General features: G+C 46.1%; 1 protein-coding gene across 1 annotated transcript in view; it reads right to left on the reverse strand.

The window, feature by feature from the left end:
• Positions 1 to 8,264, reverse strand: part of serpinh2 (serine (or cysteine) peptidase inhibitor, clade H, member 2) — a 32,974-nt gene extending 24,710 nt beyond the window's left edge. The window contains 4 exon segments of the mRNA XM_071331388.1: positions 5,893 to 5,899; positions 6,087 to 6,412; positions 6,415 to 6,985; positions 8,181 to 8,264. Of these exon segments, the coding sequence (XP_071187489.1) occupies positions 5,893 to 5,899; positions 6,087 to 6,412; positions 6,415 to 6,985; positions 8,181 to 8,264 (988 nt within the window).
• Positions 8,265 to 19,718: the final 11,454 nt, after the last annotated feature.

Here is a 19,718-nt window from a genome sequence, read left to right on the forward strand (position 1 = left end):
CTGGGGCAGTGAGAAGAGTGGCAGAACGGGCACAGGCTGTGTTCCCAACAACCAATATAGTTGTGTCCACCCTCCTACCAAGAAAAGACTTCCCAGGACAGTTGATCGACAAAATAAATCAACAGATCACTGTGGACTGTGCCTCACTACTCAACGTCAGAACGGCTCACCACCCCACTCTGACATGTCAACACTTATACGATGATGTACATCTTGATCAGGACAGTGTCAGAACCTTTGCCAAGGACCTAAAAGATGCAACACTTGGCAGGGACCCACACACCCATCACCCCAGCAACAGAGGTCCCCCGCCCCACCTTCTGAAACAACAGTACCTCCACCATCCCCAGGAGAAAAGAGCGAGACACGGCTTATTACAGCACAGCTCTACTAGACCAGGCCCAACACAACACAGATTTACGAGACCAGGGCCTTCACAACACAGCTCTACTAGACCAGGCCCATCACAACACAGATTTACGAGACCAGACCCGCATCAGGACAACACGACTAGACCAGGCCCAACACAACACAGCTCTACTAGACCAGGCCCATCACAACACAGCTCTACTGGACCAGGCCCATCACAACACAGCTCTACTGGACCAGGCCCATCAGAACACAGCTCTACTAGACCAGGCCCATCACAACACAGATTTACGAGACCAGACCCGTCTCAGGACAGCACGACTAGACCCGGCCCATCACAACACAGCTCTACTAGACCAGGGCCTTCACAACACAGCTCTACTAGACCAGGCCCATCACAACACAGCTCTACTGGACCAGGCCCATCACAACACAGCTCTACTGGACCAGGCCCATCAGAACACAGCTCTACTGGACCAGGCCCATCACAACACATCTCTACTAGACCTGGCCCATCACAACACATCTCTACTACACCTGGCCCATCACAACACAGCTCTACTGGACCTGGCCCGTCACAACACATCTCTACTGGACCTGGCCCATCACAACACAGCTCTGACCACTACTCCAGGGTCGGACAGAACACTGTCCTTCAGAGAAGTACACCACATGATGCAGTCCACACCATGTATCATTCAGATCATCAGCCTACATATGCTGAGGTAACCTCTGGCAAAAGACACCTAGAACAATCAGAGATAGGAGAGGTGCGCCAACTACTGCAACTAATATGCAGACTACTGGGCTAGACGGGCACGCACACACACGCACGCGCACACACACACACACAGGGTTGCAGATTGCATTGTACTTATTTTTTATGCAGTCTTATTCCATTCTTATTCATTTGTTTAGAACTATTCTTAATTTTTTATTGGCACCGGTATAATAATAATATTTATATATAATGGTGTGTGTGTGTATGTATGTATGTATGTATGTATGTATGTATGTATGTATGTATGTATGTATGTATGTATGTATGTATGTATGTATGTATGTATGTATGTATGTATGTATGTATGTATGTATGTATGTATGTATGTATGTATGTATGTATGTATGTATGTGTGTGTGTGTGTGTGTGTGTGTGTGTGTATGTATATATATATATATGTATATGTATATGTATATGTATATGTATATATATATTATTTTGTATTGTTTTCAATGTACTTTACTCAAACCAGTGAATATCACTTATTATAAATGAGATCATTAACTATCAGCTCTTGGAATATCCAGGGACTTTACTCTTCACATTTTGGTTATAAAACAACAAATCCAGAATTTATTAAAAACATCAAGGGACAGGACATCATAATCCTACTGGAAACATGGTGTCGTGGAGACATAGATACTCAGTGTCCCTCAGGGTATAGAGAAAGCTTACTACCATCAATCAAACATAAAAATGTTAAACGGGGCCGAGACTCAGGTGGAATCATCATTTGGCATAAGCAGGACTTGGCACTGAATGAAATGAAAAAAGGTACCAGTCACATTTGGCTAAAACTTAACAAAGGTACAATCTATTGTGACAATGATGTGTACATATGTGCAGCTTATGCTCCTCCTTCAGATTCACCATATTATGACGATCAGTTTTTTGACAATCTCCATACAGAAATCATTACATTTCAGGCAGAGGGTAAAGTGCTTCTTTGTGGAGATTTCAATGCAAGAACAGGTTCTGAGCCTGACTACACTGATGCGGGAGGTAACCACCACATATTTGGTCACCCCTCCTTGTACAGCAGCCCTATTATAAATAATAGAAACAGTCCTGACCAAATACTGAACAAAAATGGGAAGGAGTTAGTGCATCTCTGTCGAGCCTTAGGCCTGTACATGCTTAATGGTAGAATCAGAGGGGACTCTTTAGGTCAGTTTACTTACTGCTCAGCTCTTGGGACAAGTGTAGTCGATTATGCCATCACGGACATTGACCCCTCCTCCATTAGTGCATTCACTGTCAGACCACAGACACCATTGTCAGATCACAGTCAGATCAACGTGTTCTTGAAGAAATTAACCGGCAATATTCATTCAAAAAAACTGCCCAATAAACTATTCAACATAAACCAATCATACAGATGGGCTCCAAACAGTGCAGAGAGATTCATTGAAACATTGAACTCAAAAGAAATGATGAACTCTATACAGTTTTTCAATAACTCACAATACCAAAACAATAAAGATGGTGTCAATTCGGCTACTCTAAACATCAACTGCATATTCCAAAAAGCAGCATCGAAAGCAAATTTGAGAAAACCAAAGAAATGCAACATCAGAAACAAAAAACAAAATGTTTCTGACAAATGGTTTGATAATGAATGTAAAACAATTAGAAAACACCTAAGACAAATGTCAAACAAAAAACATAAGCAGCAAAACAACCCAGAGCTACGATATGAATACTTTGAAACTCTGAAACAGTATAAACATACACTGAAACGCAAGAAACTGAATTATACCAACAAGACACTTGATGAAATTGAAAACGCAATTGACCAAAATCAGTTCTGGGACATGTGGAACAATTTAAGCACAACAAAGCCACAAGAATTAGCCATACAAGATGTAGGAATTTGGAAAACTTATTTTGATAATCTATACAAAAACATCCCACAAAAAGACTTAAAACAGAACCAATTAGAAATTAAAGAAAAATTGAACATCCTTGAATCAGTCATTAAAAATAACCAAAATCCATTAGATTACCCAATAACCCAACAAGAACTAAATGAAAAGCTCAAATCTATTAAATCAAAGAAGGCTTGTGGTCTAGACAACATCAGAAATGAAATGCTGAAAAACAGCACACCTGAGTTGCAAAATGCTGTGCTTAAATTGTTCAACATGGTTTTAACTTCTGGCTGCTTCCCTGATGTCTGGAACCAGGGGCTCATCTCCCCTATCCACAAAAGTGGAGACAAATCAGACCCCAATAATTACAGGGGAATTTGTGTAAACAGTAACTTGGGAAAGGTTTTCTGTAGCATTTTGAATTCAAGAATCCAAACCTTTCTTCAAGAAAAAAATGTAATAACTAAATGTCAAATTGGCTTTCTCCCTAACCATCGCACTACTGACCATATATACACCTTACACACACTAATTAATAAACACGTCCACCAAAAAAAAGAGGGCAAAATCTTTGCTTGCTTTATTGACTTTAAAAAAGCATTTGATTCTATTTGGCACGAAGGGCTATTCTACAAAATTCTACAAAGTGGGCTTGGTGGTAAGGTGTATGACTTAATAAAATGTATGTACACAGAAAACAAGTGTGCAATAAAAATCAAAAACCAAAGAACAGAATTCTTTTCACAATGTCGAGGTGTGAGACAAGGCTGTAGTTTGAGTCCAAATCTTTTCAACATTTATATCAATGAATTAGCAGACATGTTGGACCATTCTCCAGCCCCAGGACTCACACTATTTGACACAGAGGTGAAATACCTGCTATATGCTGATGACTTGGTACTTCTATCACCAACCAAAGAAGGTCTTCAACAGAACATTAATATTCTAGAGCAATATTGCCATAATTGGGCCCTGGCAGTAAATTTCCCAAAAACTAAAATCATGATTTTCCAAAAACAAAACAGATGTCAGAAACACAAATATAAATTCACCCTGAACAACACCATAATTGAACACACAAAAAATTACACCTACCTTGGTCTGACCATATCTGCATCGGGAAACTTTAATATGGCAGTGAATGCACTCAAAGAAAAAGCCCGCAGAGCATTGTATGCAATAAAAATGAAATTATTCAAAATCAACATCCCAATTAGAATTTGGACCAAAATATTTGACAGTGTAATCCTACCAATAGCTCTTTACGGAAGTGAGGTTTGGGGGCCACTCAATAAACTGGACTTTAAAATGTGGGACAAACATCCAATTGAAACCCTACATGCAGAATTCTGTCGGAAAATCCTACAAGTCCAGAGAAATACACCAACTAATGCATGTAGGGCAGAATTGGGCCGCTTTCCAGTAATAATGAAAATACAGAAAAGATCATTAAAATTTTGGCTACATCTAAATTCAAGTCCAAATTCGAGTCTGCAATTTAAAGCACTTCAAACCCAAGAGCTGAGCCCAGAAACGAGCCCTCTCAGTCAGCTGGTGTTGGACCTAACCAACCAAGCTGACACCAGCACTGCTTCAAAACAAAGAATTCCAATAAACAAAATCATGAACCAATCAAAGGACTCATATTTACAACATTGGAAAAACGAAACAAAATCCCAAAGCCGACTAAATTGCTATCTGACCCTAAACAGAGAATATGAATTGGCTGAATATCTCTACTCTGTCAGAGATTCGAAGCAGAGACAGATCCTTACCAAGTACAGGCTGAGTGACCACCGATTGGCAATAGAAACCGGCAGACATAAAAAGACATGGCTACCCAAAGAGGAGCGTGTATGTGGTCACTGCACGACAGGGGAGGTAGAAACAGAGATGCACTTTCTCCTTTACTGTGATAAATATTCCTCACCAAGAGATTCATTATTCACAGAAATGACTACATTTATTCCAAATTTTAACTTATTAAACCCAGAGGAAAAACTAAAAATACTCATGGGCGAAGGAGCAATGGCTCCTCTTGCAGCCAAATATGTATTTGCCTGCCATAGCCTGAGGGACACTGAATAATAACATCTGCATAGTAAGCAGTAACTTACTTATTATGACTGTTATTGTTTTTACTGTTATTGTTATTAGTATTATTATTGTTGTTTATCATTCCAAATAGTAATGGTATGGGTGGTAATGGTAATGATAGCAGTTTAATGATGGTGGTGGTGGTAGTGGTGCATTACACCATACATAACATTCGACTATTGACTGTTACCATTTTATTGTTACTATTTTTATATTTAATTTTGTATTATTATTTACTGCCATTCTATATTATTATTTGTCATTGTTTTAATTGTATTACAATGTATATTGTATACATTGTTGCTTTGGCAATATTGACACAATGTTTTTCATGCCAATAAAGCAGCTTGAATTTGAATTTGAATTTGAATTTGAGAGAGAGAGAGAGAGAGAGAGAGAGAGAGAGAAGAGAAGAGAAGAGAAGAGAAGAGAAGAGAAGAGAAGAGAAGAGAAGAGAAGAGAAGAGAAGAAGAGAACCTGGACACTTGTTACTCAATTATTTAAGATGACACATCACCCCCCACAGGAAGATAAATAAGCTCTCAGTGACGGACCACAGAATCATCCTTTATGCTGCGTCCACCAGCTGGGCTCTCACACACACACACACACACACACACACACACACACACAAGCATGCATGCTCGCACACACTGACAGGTCGGCATGCTGGCCCGCGCACACATACATAAACACACGTATAATCATAAATTATAATCAAAGGTTATCATGGACCACCAACCACATGGATTAACCAATCTAAGGACCTCCAACCGGTTGGCTAGTGTACCAATATAAATGAGAGTTGGGAAAACACAGTGTGATTCCAAATGGTGATACACACAAACCTAATTAAATCCCAATTCATCTCCATTTCTTATTAATTAACCACTATCACCATGGTTACTACATTATAATACATGATACCGTATAATCCATATTATTGTTTCTCCTCACCTTTAAAGTGCTAGAATCAGGCCTCCAGTGTTGGCCTGGATCTCACCCTCCAGCAGTGTCCCCTCCACCCCACCCATGCCCCCATCGGCCCAGGCATGAAGCTGCGTCTGAGGGTCCTTCTGGCCCAGGGCCTGGTGCTTCAGCCTATAGCGGACCTGGTTCTCCTTCAAGAAGGCCTCACTGAGCTGGTCACCTTGTTTGGTGGTGAACACAGCAGATAAGCTCTGCAGAAGGAAACTGGTCCTATTGGCCTCATAGAGGGACCTTAGATCCCCGGCTAGGGATAGCAATTCCCCCTGGTCCCTGGATGGTTCTGGGGTCTTGAGCAGGTCCTGAGCTGCTTAGCTGTGGAGCCCCCGGCCCCTCCATCCAGAGCCCCCAGCGAGGTGACCAGGAGCAGGAGGGAGAAGAAAGTATTCAGGGGGGTGGATTTGGAGCCTAAAGAGCGCAGGGCCTCGTAGAGACGCAGGGCCTCGTAGAGACGCAGGGCCTCGTAGAGACGCAGGGCCTCGTAGAGACGCAGGGCCTCGTAGAGACGCAGGGCCTGGTAGAGACGCAGGGCCTGGTAGAGACGCAGAGCCTCGTAGAGACGCAGGGCCTGGTAGAGACGCAGGGCCTGGTAGAGACGCAGGGCCTGGTAGAGATGCAGGGCCTGGTAGAGACGCAGGGCCTGGTAGAGACGCAGGGCCTGGTAGAGACGCAGGGCCTGGTAGAGACACAGGGCCTGGTAGAGACGCAGGGCCTGGTAGAGACGCAGGGCCTGGTAGAGACGCAGGGCCTGGTAGAGACGCAGGGCCTCGTAGAGACGCAGGGCCTCGTAGAGACGCAGAGCCCAGGTGGAGGTGGGGTCTCCCCCAGGGGGAGGAGGGGGGCTGCTGGGGGAAGTGGGGACCAGAGGAAGTGGAGACCCCTAGCACCAGCAGGGCCCAAACAGAGACGAGGAGAGAAAGGGACAGTGTACGCGGCATGGCAGATCTGGGAGGAGAGGGAATACAGAAGTGGATTAGCTGATAGTATTGTAGGCTGTTCATCATTTTATACTGCAACACGCAGGTCACTGAACCTCATTACAACAACATTAAGGCTACAACAATGAAAAAAAGCGAACAACATTGCTTTATATAGGCTAGTTGCTTTAAAAAAAAATAGAAATTCATTGGAATTTCGACTCGGGTTTTAATCAAACTCCTATGAAATCAAACCCCTATGAAAATCAAACCCCTATGAAATCAAACCCCTATGAAATCAACCCCCTATGAAATCAAACCCCTATGAAATCAAACCCCTATGAAATCAAACCCCTATGAAATCAAACCCCTATGAAATCAAACCCCTATGAAAATGCAGTTCTGCTGGTAGAAAGACGAGTGTCTCTGAGACGAGAATATGATGTAACATCAAATTGCAACATGCAGATTGTTATTATTATCGAAGAAAAATTGCTAACAACATTTCATTTAAACTTGTTAAACAAAAATCTATTAATTTGCCTTCTTCTGAACATCTTGGTGAATAGAAAGCGCCGCTTTCTTTCAACACAAAACCACAGTTCATTATCAGCCTACGGAGCGGATAACACAATGACGCCAACTTCTGTTTGTCTACGCTGATGTGAATTGAAGGGCAAAAGTGAAAAGTTCTTTGTTTGATTTTTCTTTCTCCGTAAATTAATTAAAGTGTCTTTCTTTCTCTCCTCCACCGCTTCCCTCGGGCTCGTTCAACGAGGGAACCGAAGCTCATTTCTGTTGGCTCAGACGTGGCAAAGGAAGTTCTGGAAGTCTGTCTACTCGCCTGTCTATTCAATCGTTTGTTTCGACCCCAGACCACACACTCAAGTCCAGGCGCTTTCTCCCTTTCCAGAAATGTCTAACATTCCACCGTGGCAATGGCACTTGAAGTCTGTCGCCTGCAAACAATCAACAATTGTTTTAAGGTGTTTGGGGAAGTTATGCCCGCAGCCTAAAATATAGCCTGTGTATGAATGGATACTGAGATTGTGTGTTTTATGCGTGATCGACCATCTGAATCATTTTGAATCGTATAGGCTGCCACAGTAAACTATAGCATACTGTAAATACAATCCATTGACAATCTATAAATCGCACTGGGACTCCGAAAACCAGCTCTCCGAGCTGGGTCTGCAGTACCAGTCCCAGTCGTGTGGGGTCGCTGGACAGCCTCTGTGCCATCTAATTTGTCGCCCCACCCGTCCCTGTCCACGTCTGCCCGTCCCGAGAAGCCTCAAAGCAACGTTTTAATAAGCTGCTCCATCTCGACCTCCCAAACGTAGTCTTACTGCTATCTGTATTTTTGCCCTCCCACCACTGCCCTCCATTTCCATGCTCTTACCACTGTGAAACGTCCGACAATAAGGGAACAAGTCGCGTACATAGATTTGTAGCCTTCGACACAGGCGGCGAATTGATGAATGGATGTACAAATAAATGGTGTCAAATCGATAGATGTAGAGATAGCCTGAGAAGAAGAAAAAACGGTCGAAGGGCTAGAGATGGAGGATGATGGTGATCACAGTGGAGCTGCCTGCCTGTCGGCCACCAGGGCTGAGCAATCAGCCTGGCCACGACAGCCTGTAGCACCCGGCCGATTATTTACCTCTGGCTAATCAATACTGCACTCCCCGAGATAGCCATCAGCGGCACAATCTCTACACCATACTCACACACGCGCGTACGTTGTGTGCTACTGCACTGACATGCGAGCACACGCACACACAAGGATCCGACCACAGGCCCATTTTGTTGCTTGAAGACAAACCGCCGTTGTTATTTATAGATACACCATGTTCTCACTCGTCTAGGATGTTTCACTGTCGTCCTTACATGCAGCCACACGTGCAATCCTGCCTCATGACATGTATAAGACACACACACACATCCTAATGATGTTGAGTCCACCCTGACAGGTGGGAGATGGTTGGCGTGTGTGTGTGTGTGTGTGTGAAGCCATGTGTGTGTGAAGCCATGAGGGTAGGATGAGTGTAACAGGAGAGGCCAGACAAACGGACACCTCTCCGACCGGATTACAGGCCGTAATGAGTGGCAATGCACATTTAAGCACCATGTGATTCATAAAGGGTCAGGCAGTGCCGCGGTTAAACGAGTCCCCAGGGAAACACAGATGGAAACCCGAGAGTGCTCACTCAGTCAGCGGGAACTCAAGATCAGACAATCAGCCTCCTTCAGGGCCCCGTAGGGGTTTGCACTTTGACCAGCAGTGTACCCTCACCCCCCCCCCCCCCCCCTCAGTCCACCCTATAGGATTCTGTCAATGTATGCGACAAGCCCCTTACCCCCTACACCCTAAACCCTCTACCCTACACCCTAAACCCTCTACCCTTCACCTTATACACTCCTGTCAATGTGTCTGTCTACTGCTCTGCCTCCAGCCCTGTTCTTCCCCTCACCGGATGTTGTTGTCTGGTGAGATACAGAGCTCACTCTTCACGTTATCCATTTGGAAGGCTGTTAGGTATACTGTTCTTGACTGTAACTGGGGTTAAATGGAGCTATAGCCGAGGGCCACAACAGTAGAATCTAAATCTACACTTTAGAACAATGACTATTACTGGTAATGTAAACTGGGCCTTTAGTTTTGGTACCCCCCCCCCCCCCCCCCCTCAGTGCCCCTGTCGTTCTTTTTTTCCTCCATCCCTCTTTCTCTCTCTTTCTTTCGCTCTCTCCCTCTCTCATTCTACAGAGCATTTGTTCCTTACGACCATTCTCTCCAACCTCCCTCTGTGTCATGTTTCTCCAGTGAATCTACTGTTTCTCCACTCCCCCCTTCAGTTAAGCTCCCTCCCTCCCTCCCTCCCTCCCTCCCTCCCTCCCTCCCTCCCTCCCTCCCTCCCTCCCTCCCTCCCTCCCTCCCTCCCTCCCTCCCTCCCTCCCTCCCTCCCTCCCTCCCTCCCTCCCTCCCTCCCTCCCTCCATCTCAGTGCACCTGAGGTCTAATTCTCTCTGACCTCCTCCCAAGCTATAGGGACCTTCCACTTCTCTATCTCTCCCTCCATCCGTCTTTTTTCTTCCCTCTCTTTCTTGGTGGTGAATCAACCTCATAATCCAGCGTAGCCTCATGCCAACGACACGAGACACAGAGCGAGTAAAAGACCTTCACCATAAAACTTAATTGAGATTCCTTATGAACACATAAAGAATCCCTACACCACCGTTCCTCCCTCCCTCTCCTCCCCCTGTCCACTCCTCCATCAATCCCTCACTCAATCAGCTTTTGGAGGGCGTTCATGACTAACAGCGAGTGTGTAACAGTGTGTGTGTGTGCGTGTGCGTGTGTGTGTGTCTGTGTTTGTCCGTCTGTCCGTCAGCAGCTCCGGCCCATATAGAACGAACCGCGTCTGGTTTTACACGTCGGTCTGGAAAGAGTCACTGGTGATGATTTTTAGTGGGGCCTCTTCCCAGGTTGTCTTCAATCATCTCAATCAGCCACAACTTTAGGCCCCTGAAGACCCAGGAGCTCTGGTGTGCCTGATCAGACCTGCCAAAGAGCTAGTCTGAGAGGGGTAGAGGAGGGGAGCAGGGTTGGGAGAGACGGGAACTGGTGTGTCTGACCTGCCAAAGAAGAAGGAGAGGGGGAGAGGTGAGAAGGAGAGGGGGAGAAGGGGGGTAGGGGAGCTTGTTCAGCGCTGCTGAAATCACAGACACATCTGCTGTGAGTCTCAAATGTTTCCAATGAGAGTCTAAATGTTTCCTGCAGGCCTGTGAAGGACTGTGATGTTGGGAGAGGGGAGTGGAGTGCGATGGGGAGTTCTTAAATGGTTTCTATCAGTGTTCATAAGCCTTGTTCCAACAAACACAGGTGTGCACACATCCACACACTCATAGAAACACACACACACACACATGCACGCGCACACACATGCACACGCACACACACTTCCCAGAAAGTGGCATTGTGTCCAATGAGTCAGCTGTGATTGCAGCAACCAGAGGTCCCGAAGCTCCCGCAAGCCGTTGACAGCTGTCTTCATAGAAATCAAATATAACTCTCAATCCCACCCCCAAAAAAACATCACTCAGGCATGACTCAGATCTCTGAAGGGAACAGACGTTACAACATACAATCAGCACGTCCACCCCCTACCTTCTCATCCCCCCTCCACCACTCCTCTACCCGTTCTCTCCTCTCTCCCTCCCCCTCCTTCTCCCTCTCCTGCCAACCTGCCGCTCAGCTGGTACAGTCATGTCAGATAGGCTGAGGCTGGGACAGAGAGAGAGAGAGAGAGAGAGAGAGAGAGAGAGAGAGAGAGAGAGAGAGAGAGAGAGAGAGAGAGAGAGAGAGAGAGAGAGAGAGAGAGAGAGAGAGAGAGAGAGAGAAGAGGCTGGGAGTGGAAGGAGGCATGAAGGTGAAATGGCTACAACAGAAGTCATTAGGTTTGGAGGTGTCACACAGTCACCAGGTCAAAAGGTAATACATCGTCTCTGTCTGGCTGGTTGGCTGGTTGGTTGGTTGGTTGGTTGGTTGGTTGGTTGGTAGAGCAATGGTATGACAGAGGTGTCTTTTCAAGGTTGTCCTGAAATGACTTTAGAAACGACATATGGTGCAGTCATAAAAAAACACACACACACACACGCACACAGGCACACGCACACACACATTTCAGGTTCCCTGAGGACAGGAGTTGTCATCGCATTGCAGACAGTCCTAAACAGCAAGTTACCTCCTACACACAGAGATTCATTGTTTGTGTTTCTGGAAAAAGGAGAGATTGATTGATAGATGATGGCTGCGGGGTAGGTGGGCCGGTCACTCCTTGGTGTTTAGAAGAGAGGAGGAGGTAGCATCACTAGGAGATTAAGATGCCAGGGAGGGTAGGTAGAGACAGGCAACTAGTCACCTCCAGAGGAAAATGGAAACGGGCCACTGCAGGCCTGCAGGGCACAAAGACAGACATGAGAGAGAAGGAGAGAACTGGAGTGGGAGAACGAGAGAGGGTTGAAGGCAGAGGGAGAGAAGGGGAGAGAGAAAAGTAAAAAGAGCAGGAAAGAAAGACAGAAGGAGGGAAAGAGAAAGTTTGAGGGAAATAAGAAAGAGAGAGAGTTAGAAATAGAACAAGAGCAGGTAGAAGTTAAAAGAGAGATTTACCGGTAGATTGAAACAGAGAGAGAGAGAATAGAGAGAGAGAGAGAGAGCATGGGCGAGAGAGAGAGAGAATAGAGAGAGACCGCGAGAGAGCGAGCATGGGCGAGAGAGAGAGAGAGAGAGAGAGAGAGAGAGAGAGAGAGAGAGAGAGAGAGAGAGAGAGAGAGAGAGAAAAAAAGAGAGAGAAGGATATATATGAGGATATCTGGACAAGAGTCAACAGGTGAAGTCATTTACCCAAATGATGACTTCAGCTACCGTAAAGCGAAGGTCACAAGCCTGCTTTCAGGGCATTAGCTCCCCTCATAACGGAGAGGAAAACCAGCTCTCCCTGTTTCCATTATCCCTCCATCCCGCCCTCCGCTCCATCCCTCCATCACCCCCCCCCTAAGCTGCTCCGCTATTCGCTCTGCCGCGGCTTACGAAGGAGAATTGAATCCCCATCAGACTCAGTTCATTTCCAGTGCAGTGTTATATATAATACGACGGTATCGGTAGGATAGATACGTGTGAAGAGGTCAACTGAACTGATGCTATTAATATTCTGCCCGTCCGTTCATGCCCTGGTGTTTAATGTAATTCAGCAGGAAATGAGTGCCCGGAGTAAGTCGTCATGTGTGGGATATGATACGGCGATGTGGGGATGTGCTCATGTGTCGCTGGGAGGTCTCTGGACCATCATATGTATTGCACAGTGCCACACATGACAACGGTACATAACTGTATATACCGTCAAACGGTACATAATTATAGCTTCTGTAATAAAAGGGCATTTATATGATACAAATGTGGCACCAAAGCCTTTCTTTTAGAATCACCTGATCTGTACAGCACATTATATCATTATATGACTTTGGCAGATTTAATAACTGTTAGCAATCTATACTCTAGTATAAAAGGTCAAATCTCCGAGAACCTGTTACAGGGATTAATTTATGTCTGCTCTGATTTCCACACTCAGTTGGAAAAAGGTTTGAAATATCCAGGTAACTTTCCAAAAATCCCTGCTTGGAGGATTTTGGATTTCCTGTTTATCCCCTCCTGGTTCAGAGAACCTTCCGATCATGATTTCTGTAAAAGCACAGAATTTGAGGAAAGTTACCGGAACTTTGCAACCCTAGTTGGAACCTAAAGGCTCAGACACACCGGTAGCATTTGCCCGGCCGAGAGTACTAAACACCTCAGAACAGAGACCCGGCCGAGAGTACTAAACACCTCAGAACAGAGACCCGGCCGAGAGCACTAAACACCTCAGAACAGAGAGCCGGCCGAGAGTACTAAACACCTCAGAACAGAGACCCGGCCGAGAGTACTAAACACCTCAGAACAGAGACCCGGCCGAGAGTACTAAACACCTCAGAACAGAGACCCGGCCGAGAGTACTAAGCACCTCAGAACAGAGACCCGGCCGAGAGTACTAAGCACCTCAGAACAGAGAGCCGGCCGAGAGTACTAAACACCTCAGAACAGAGAGCCGGCCGAGAGTACTAAACACCTCAGAACAGAGAGCCGGCCGAGAGTACTAAACACCTCAGAACAGAGACCCGGCCGAGAGCACTAAACATCTCAGAACAGAGAGCCGGCCGAGAGTACTAAACACCTCAGAACAGAGACCCAGCCGAGAGTACTAAGCACCTCAGAACAGAGACCCGGCCGAGAGTACTAAACACCTCAGAACAGAGAGCCGGCCGAGAGTACTAAGCACCTCAGAACAGCGAGCCGGCCGAGAGTACTAAGCACCTCAGAACAGCGAGCCGGCCGAGAGTACTAAGCACCTCAGAACAGAGAGCCGGCCGAGAGTACTAAACACCTCAGAACAGAGACCCGGCCGAGAGTACTAAACATCTCAGAACAGAGAGCCGGCCGAGAGTACTAAGCACCTCAGAACAGAGAGCCGGACGAGAGTACTAAACACCTCAGAACAGAGAACCGGCCGAGAGTACTAAGCACCTCAGAACAGAGAGCCGGCCGAGAGTACTAAACACCTCAGAACAGAGACCCGGCCGAGAGTACTAAACACCTCAGAACAGAGAGCCGGCCGAGAGTACTAAACACCTCAGAACAGAGAGCCGGCCGAGAGTACTAAGCACCTCAGAACAGAGACCCGGCCGAGAGTACTAAGCACCTCAGAACAGAGAGCCGGCCGAGAGTACTGAACACCTCAGAACAGAGAGCCGGCCGAGAGTACTAAGCACCTCAGAACAGAGAGCCGGCCGAGAGTACTAAGCACCTCAGAACAGAGAGCCGGCCGAGAGTACTGAACACCTCAGAACAGAGAGCCGGCCGAGAGTACTGAACACCTCAGAACAGAGAGCCGGCCGAGAGTACTGAACACCTCAGAACAGAGAACCGGCCGAGAGTACTAAGCACCTCAGAACAGAGAGCCGGCCGAGAGTACTAAGCACCTCAGAACAGAGAGCCGGCCGTACTTTGCAAACCCTACGTGTAGAATCGTTGGAAAATGTCGACAGTCAGACATCCACCAGCGCCGGTGTCCCTATAACACACAGCGCAGAGCGAACGTCAGGCGAACGGCAGATCAGCATTCGGAGCGGTGTGTGTGTGGTCCCTAACAGGTGAGGGTAGATGGTTATAGTGTAAGTGTGGTGTATAATCTGTGAGGCAGCCTGTTTTATTAGGGCGTCACAATAATCAGAGCAGTGGAGAGGCTCAGAGAGAGAGTGGGTAATCAGTATAGGCTAGTCCCCAATCATGTTCCTCTCTTCTCCCTTTCACTTAACTGTTTTCTCTCTCTCTCTCTCTCTCTCTCTCTCTCTCTCTCTCTCTCTCTCTCTCTCTCTCTCTCTCTCTCTCTCTCTCACTCTCTCTCTCTCTCTCTCCTTCTTCTCTCTGACTCTCTCTTTCATCTCTCTTTCTTTCTTTCTCTCTCTTTCATCTCTATCTCTCCCTCCCTTTCTTCTCTCCTTCGCTCCCTTTATTTTCTCTCTCTCTCTCTCTCCTTCCCTTTATTCTCGCTCTCGCTCTTGCATGTGGACATGTTAAGTTGCCTAAATGATTTCAGAAGCATCTTGGCCTTCAGTGTAGGAAAAGGGGAGAAAAGAGGAAATGATTACCACGGCACTGATTAGACCTAATTAGGAGTTTGATTAAAGGTTTTAATTAGGGAACCAAGCACTCCATTTGGAGAGGGCGACAGAGGGGAGGGCAAGGGGGATGGAGAGGATAGAGGGGGTGAGAGAGGACGTAGAGGGGAGACGGGGAGAGCAGACAAGGGGAAGAGAAGAGGTGAGAGGGGGGATTGTACCTGGTGGGATTTCTGATTATGTGCCTTCATCCCTCCCTCGTTCTGGGTCTCCAATCTTTCGATAGATATTGTGTCAAACATCATCTTCCCGCTATTTTATTTACCCTCCTCATCGCCATGTCTCGTTCTCTCGTTCTTTCCGTCTCATTGTCGCTCTTTTCTCTTTTTCCTTCTTTTGTGTTCCACATTACAACCCCCCCCCCCAGCCTCTTCCTCTCCTCCCTCTCTCTTTTTCTCTCTCCATGTTCTCTGTACAGTAAGTCATCTATTTGGCACAGGCCTCTTCTCTATCTCTCCCCCTGTCCCTCTCTCTCTCTCTCACCTACATTTTCAGCCTCTGCATTATTAATTAGCAGCAGTGTTCACTATCAGTGCAATTACTCAAGAGGAGCTGAAAACCAGAGAATAGGGACAAAATGGAGAGGCCACAAAAACCAAAGGGATGAAGAGAGAGAGCTTTCCAACCTTAAAGAGATAGTCTCCACAATAGGGAAATTGACAGGAATGCGTCATTTTGATATTGCACGATCAATTTGAAATAAAATACGATATTCAAATCACTTGGTAGACTAATACAAGAAGGAAAGGTTGTGGTACGAAATAAAATGTTTAAAGGATATGTCTCAACACCTCCAGTCAGGTCCATAATTATTGGCACCGTTGATAAAGACGAGCCAAAAAGATACTTAGCTATATTGTATGTTCCCCCCCCAAAATTGGGAAATTATATTATTTTATTCTAATACAATTGCTCAGAGAAAGAGATGTTGTTTAACATGCAATAATACATTTAAAAAATAGTGGTCCAAATGATTGGCGCCCCTCTTAAAAACCCTAGCACCCTCCACTTGCGGGGAGAACGATACTGAACCTTTTTCTAAATTGTTTTATGAGATCGGAAAACACATTGGGAGGTGTCTAAGACCATTGCACCATACATCATATTTCCAGATACTTGATATACTTCATCTGCTCTTAAGGACTGCCCTCTTCAACAAAAACCACCGGTTTTCAACTGGGTTCAAGTCCATAGACTGAGATGGCCATTACAAAATGTTAACCGTTTCTTTGTGGATTTTGATTCGTGCTTGGGGTTATTGTCTTGCTGGAAGATCTACTTGCGTCCAAGTGTCAGCCTCCTGGCAATGACAGTCAGGGTCTCTGGAAAAACATTTCCTGCTACTGGGTAAAGTTCATGATGCCGTTGACCGTAACAAAGGGACCCACAACCAGTGGATGCAAAATAGCCCCATAACATCAAAGAACCAGCACCATATTTTACCACAGGTATGAGGTACTTTTCTGCGTATGCTTCTTGTTCTACAACGCCAAACCGACCACATGTGTGGCCAAAGAGGTCTATTTTCATATCATCTGACCAAAGCACCGGTTCCAATCCAAGTGCCAACGTCCTTTATCAAACCCCAGGCGGTGCTATGGTCAAATGACATGAAAATAACAAATAACAATAACGTCATCTAGAAAATGACTATGAGATTGAGATTGACACATCGTATACGAATCACAGTATCCCGCTTTTTCCACATATGAGATATAGGTATCTACCTAAATAAAACATACACGTGAGTAAATGAGGGATACAAAGTATATTGAAAGCAGGGGCTTCCACACAGGTGTGGTTCCTGAGTTAATTAAGCGATTAACATCCCATCATGCTCAGGGTCATGTATAAAAATGTCGGGCAGGCCATTATTTTGGCGAGCATAACAATGTCTCCATCCGCAGGGCACGACTGGTCCTTGAATGATTTGATGAGCAGGAAAGCGATGCAAGCCATACGCCAGATCTCAACCCGACTGAACACTAATGGGAGGTTCTGGAGCGGCGCCTGATACAGCATCTTCCACCACCATCATCAAAACTCCAAATGATGGAATTTCTGGTGGAAGAAAGGTGTCGCAGATACTTGTAGAATCTACTCCAAGTCATATTGAAGCTGTTTTGGTCCGTGGTGCCCCAATGCTCAATTAAGACACTTCATGCTGGTGATTCCATTATTTTGGCAGTTACCTGTATGTAATATGTTATGACAGTCACTAATGCAACATGTGGTTGAAAGACAATGTTTACTGGGGATGCACTTCACAAATCATTGAATTAATCAGTGAAACAATTAAGAGGCACAGAGGCATAAAATGATAATTCACTGGTTCCTAATGTGGGCATCATTCATTCCTAGTTCCCTTCCGTGCCATTCAACCTCAATTGGATTGCATTTCCATGCACACACACACACACACATTACTCAGTGAAATAATTCCATACGATTGAATGACAAAAGACCAACAAAAGAATAACGATCCCGACAAAAAGGTAACTGGCTAAAGACACAACAGAGAGATAGGAGAGAGAGCTAGAGGAGAGGAGAGGAGAGGAGAGGAGAGGAGAGGAGAGGAGAGGAGAGGAGAGGAGAGGAGAGGAGAGGAGAGGAGAGGAGAGGGAGAGGAGAGAGAGAGGAGAGGAGAGAGAGGAGAAGAGAGAGAGAGAGAGAGAGAGAGAGAGAGAGAGAGAGAGAGAGAGAGAGAGAGGAGAGAGAGGAGTGGAGAGAGAGAGAGAGAGAGGATAGAGAGGAGAGAGAGAGAGAGAGGAGAGAGAGGAGAGAGAGAGAGGAGATGAGAGAGAGCAAGAGAGAGAGAGAGGAGAAGAGGAGAGAGAGAGATAAAGAGAGAAAGGGAGAGAGAAGGAGTGAGAGAGCGAGAGAGATATAAAGAGTGGAGAGAGAGAGATAATTAGAGAGAGAGAAGGAGAGAGAGAGAGAGAAACAACCTGGAAGCAAGGTATTCCTAATTACTGATACAAATGTATTCAGAGGGAGTAGCAGCATAGTTATGTTATTGTCTGTCTGGTGCTGTGATTTGTGTGAGTGTGTACGTGTTTGTGTGTGTCTGGTCCTGACTTGATTGTGAATGTTTCTCCTCCCGTGTTAATTGTTTACTCTGGCTTATTACAGAGTGTGTGTCATTACCTATCTCTGTGTGTGTGTGTGTGTGTGTGTGTGTGTGTGTGTCAGAGGAGGCTGGTGGGAGGGGATATAGGAGGATGGGCTCATTGTAATGGCTGGAATGGGATAAACGGAACATGGAAACCACATCCTCCTATATCTCTTCCTACCAGCCTCCTCTGGTGTGTGTGTGTACCTACCACCGAAGTGCTCACCACCCATCCCTTTGTGTCGCCAGGGACACTGTGACAGACAGAGGAAAGGTAGAGAGGGAAGAAAGGAAAAGATAGGTGTGTGTGACCTTTAACCTTTATTTAACTAGGCAAGTCAGTTAAGGACAAATTCTTATTTCCACTGATGGCCTACTCCGGCCAAACCCTCCCCTAACGCTGACGCTGGGCCAATTGTGCGCTGCCCTATGGGACTCCCGATCACGGCCGGTTGTGATACAGCCCGGGATCGAACCGATGGAGTGCAAGGAATCCCTTGAGTGGCGATGGGGGTGGGTGGGGTTGGGACAAAGAGAGAGAGATGGGGGGAAAGGAAGACAGAGAGAGATGGGGGGAGGAAGACAGAGAGAGAGATGGGGGGAAAGGAAGACAGAGAGAGAGTCAGATAGAGAGACAGACATAAGGCGTGCCCAGTTGTTTTAATGAATCTTAATGAGAGTGTCATGGTATGAATCCCAAATGGCACCCTATTACCGACGTAGTGCACTGAGCCCTATGGGCCCTGGTCAAAAGTAGTGCACTATACAGGGAATCGGGTGCTATTTGGGATGCACAATGAAGTCTCCGGTAGAGCTGTTAGTTTGTTTTCCCTTCTGGCAGAGAAAGAGAGGGGGGGGGGGTCTGAATACAGAACAGAGGTATTAGAAAGAGTGGCAGGGCCCCTGATCTACACCGGAGTTAACACCGGAGTTAAGGGGATTTCTGGTGATGTGTGTGTGTGTGTGTGTGTGTGTGTGTGTGTGTGTGTGTGTGTGTGTGTGTGTGTGTGTGTGTGTGTGTGTGTGTGTGTGTGTGTGTGTGTGTGTGTGTGTGTGTGTGTGTGTGTGTGTGTGTGTGTCTGTGTGTGTGTTTGTGTGTGTGTGTGTGTGTGTGTGTGTGTGTGTGTGTGTGTGTGTGTGTGTGTGTGTGTGTGTGTGTGTGTGTGTGTGTGTGTGTGTGTGTGTGTGTGTCTGTGTCTGTGTCTGTGTCTGCGTCTGCGTGTGTCTACGTCAGTGTGTGTGTTTGTGTGCGTACGTCTCCCTCCATCCAAAGTGTCCATGTAAATGAGTTGTTCCCGTGGCAGTGCTAAG

This window comes from Salvelinus alpinus, chromosome 11 (genome assembly GCF_045679555.1).
Source record: "Salvelinus alpinus chromosome 11, SLU_Salpinus.1, whole genome shotgun sequence".
Lineage (NCBI taxonomy): Eukaryota > Metazoa > Chordata > Actinopteri > Salmoniformes > Salmonidae > Salvelinus > Salvelinus alpinus.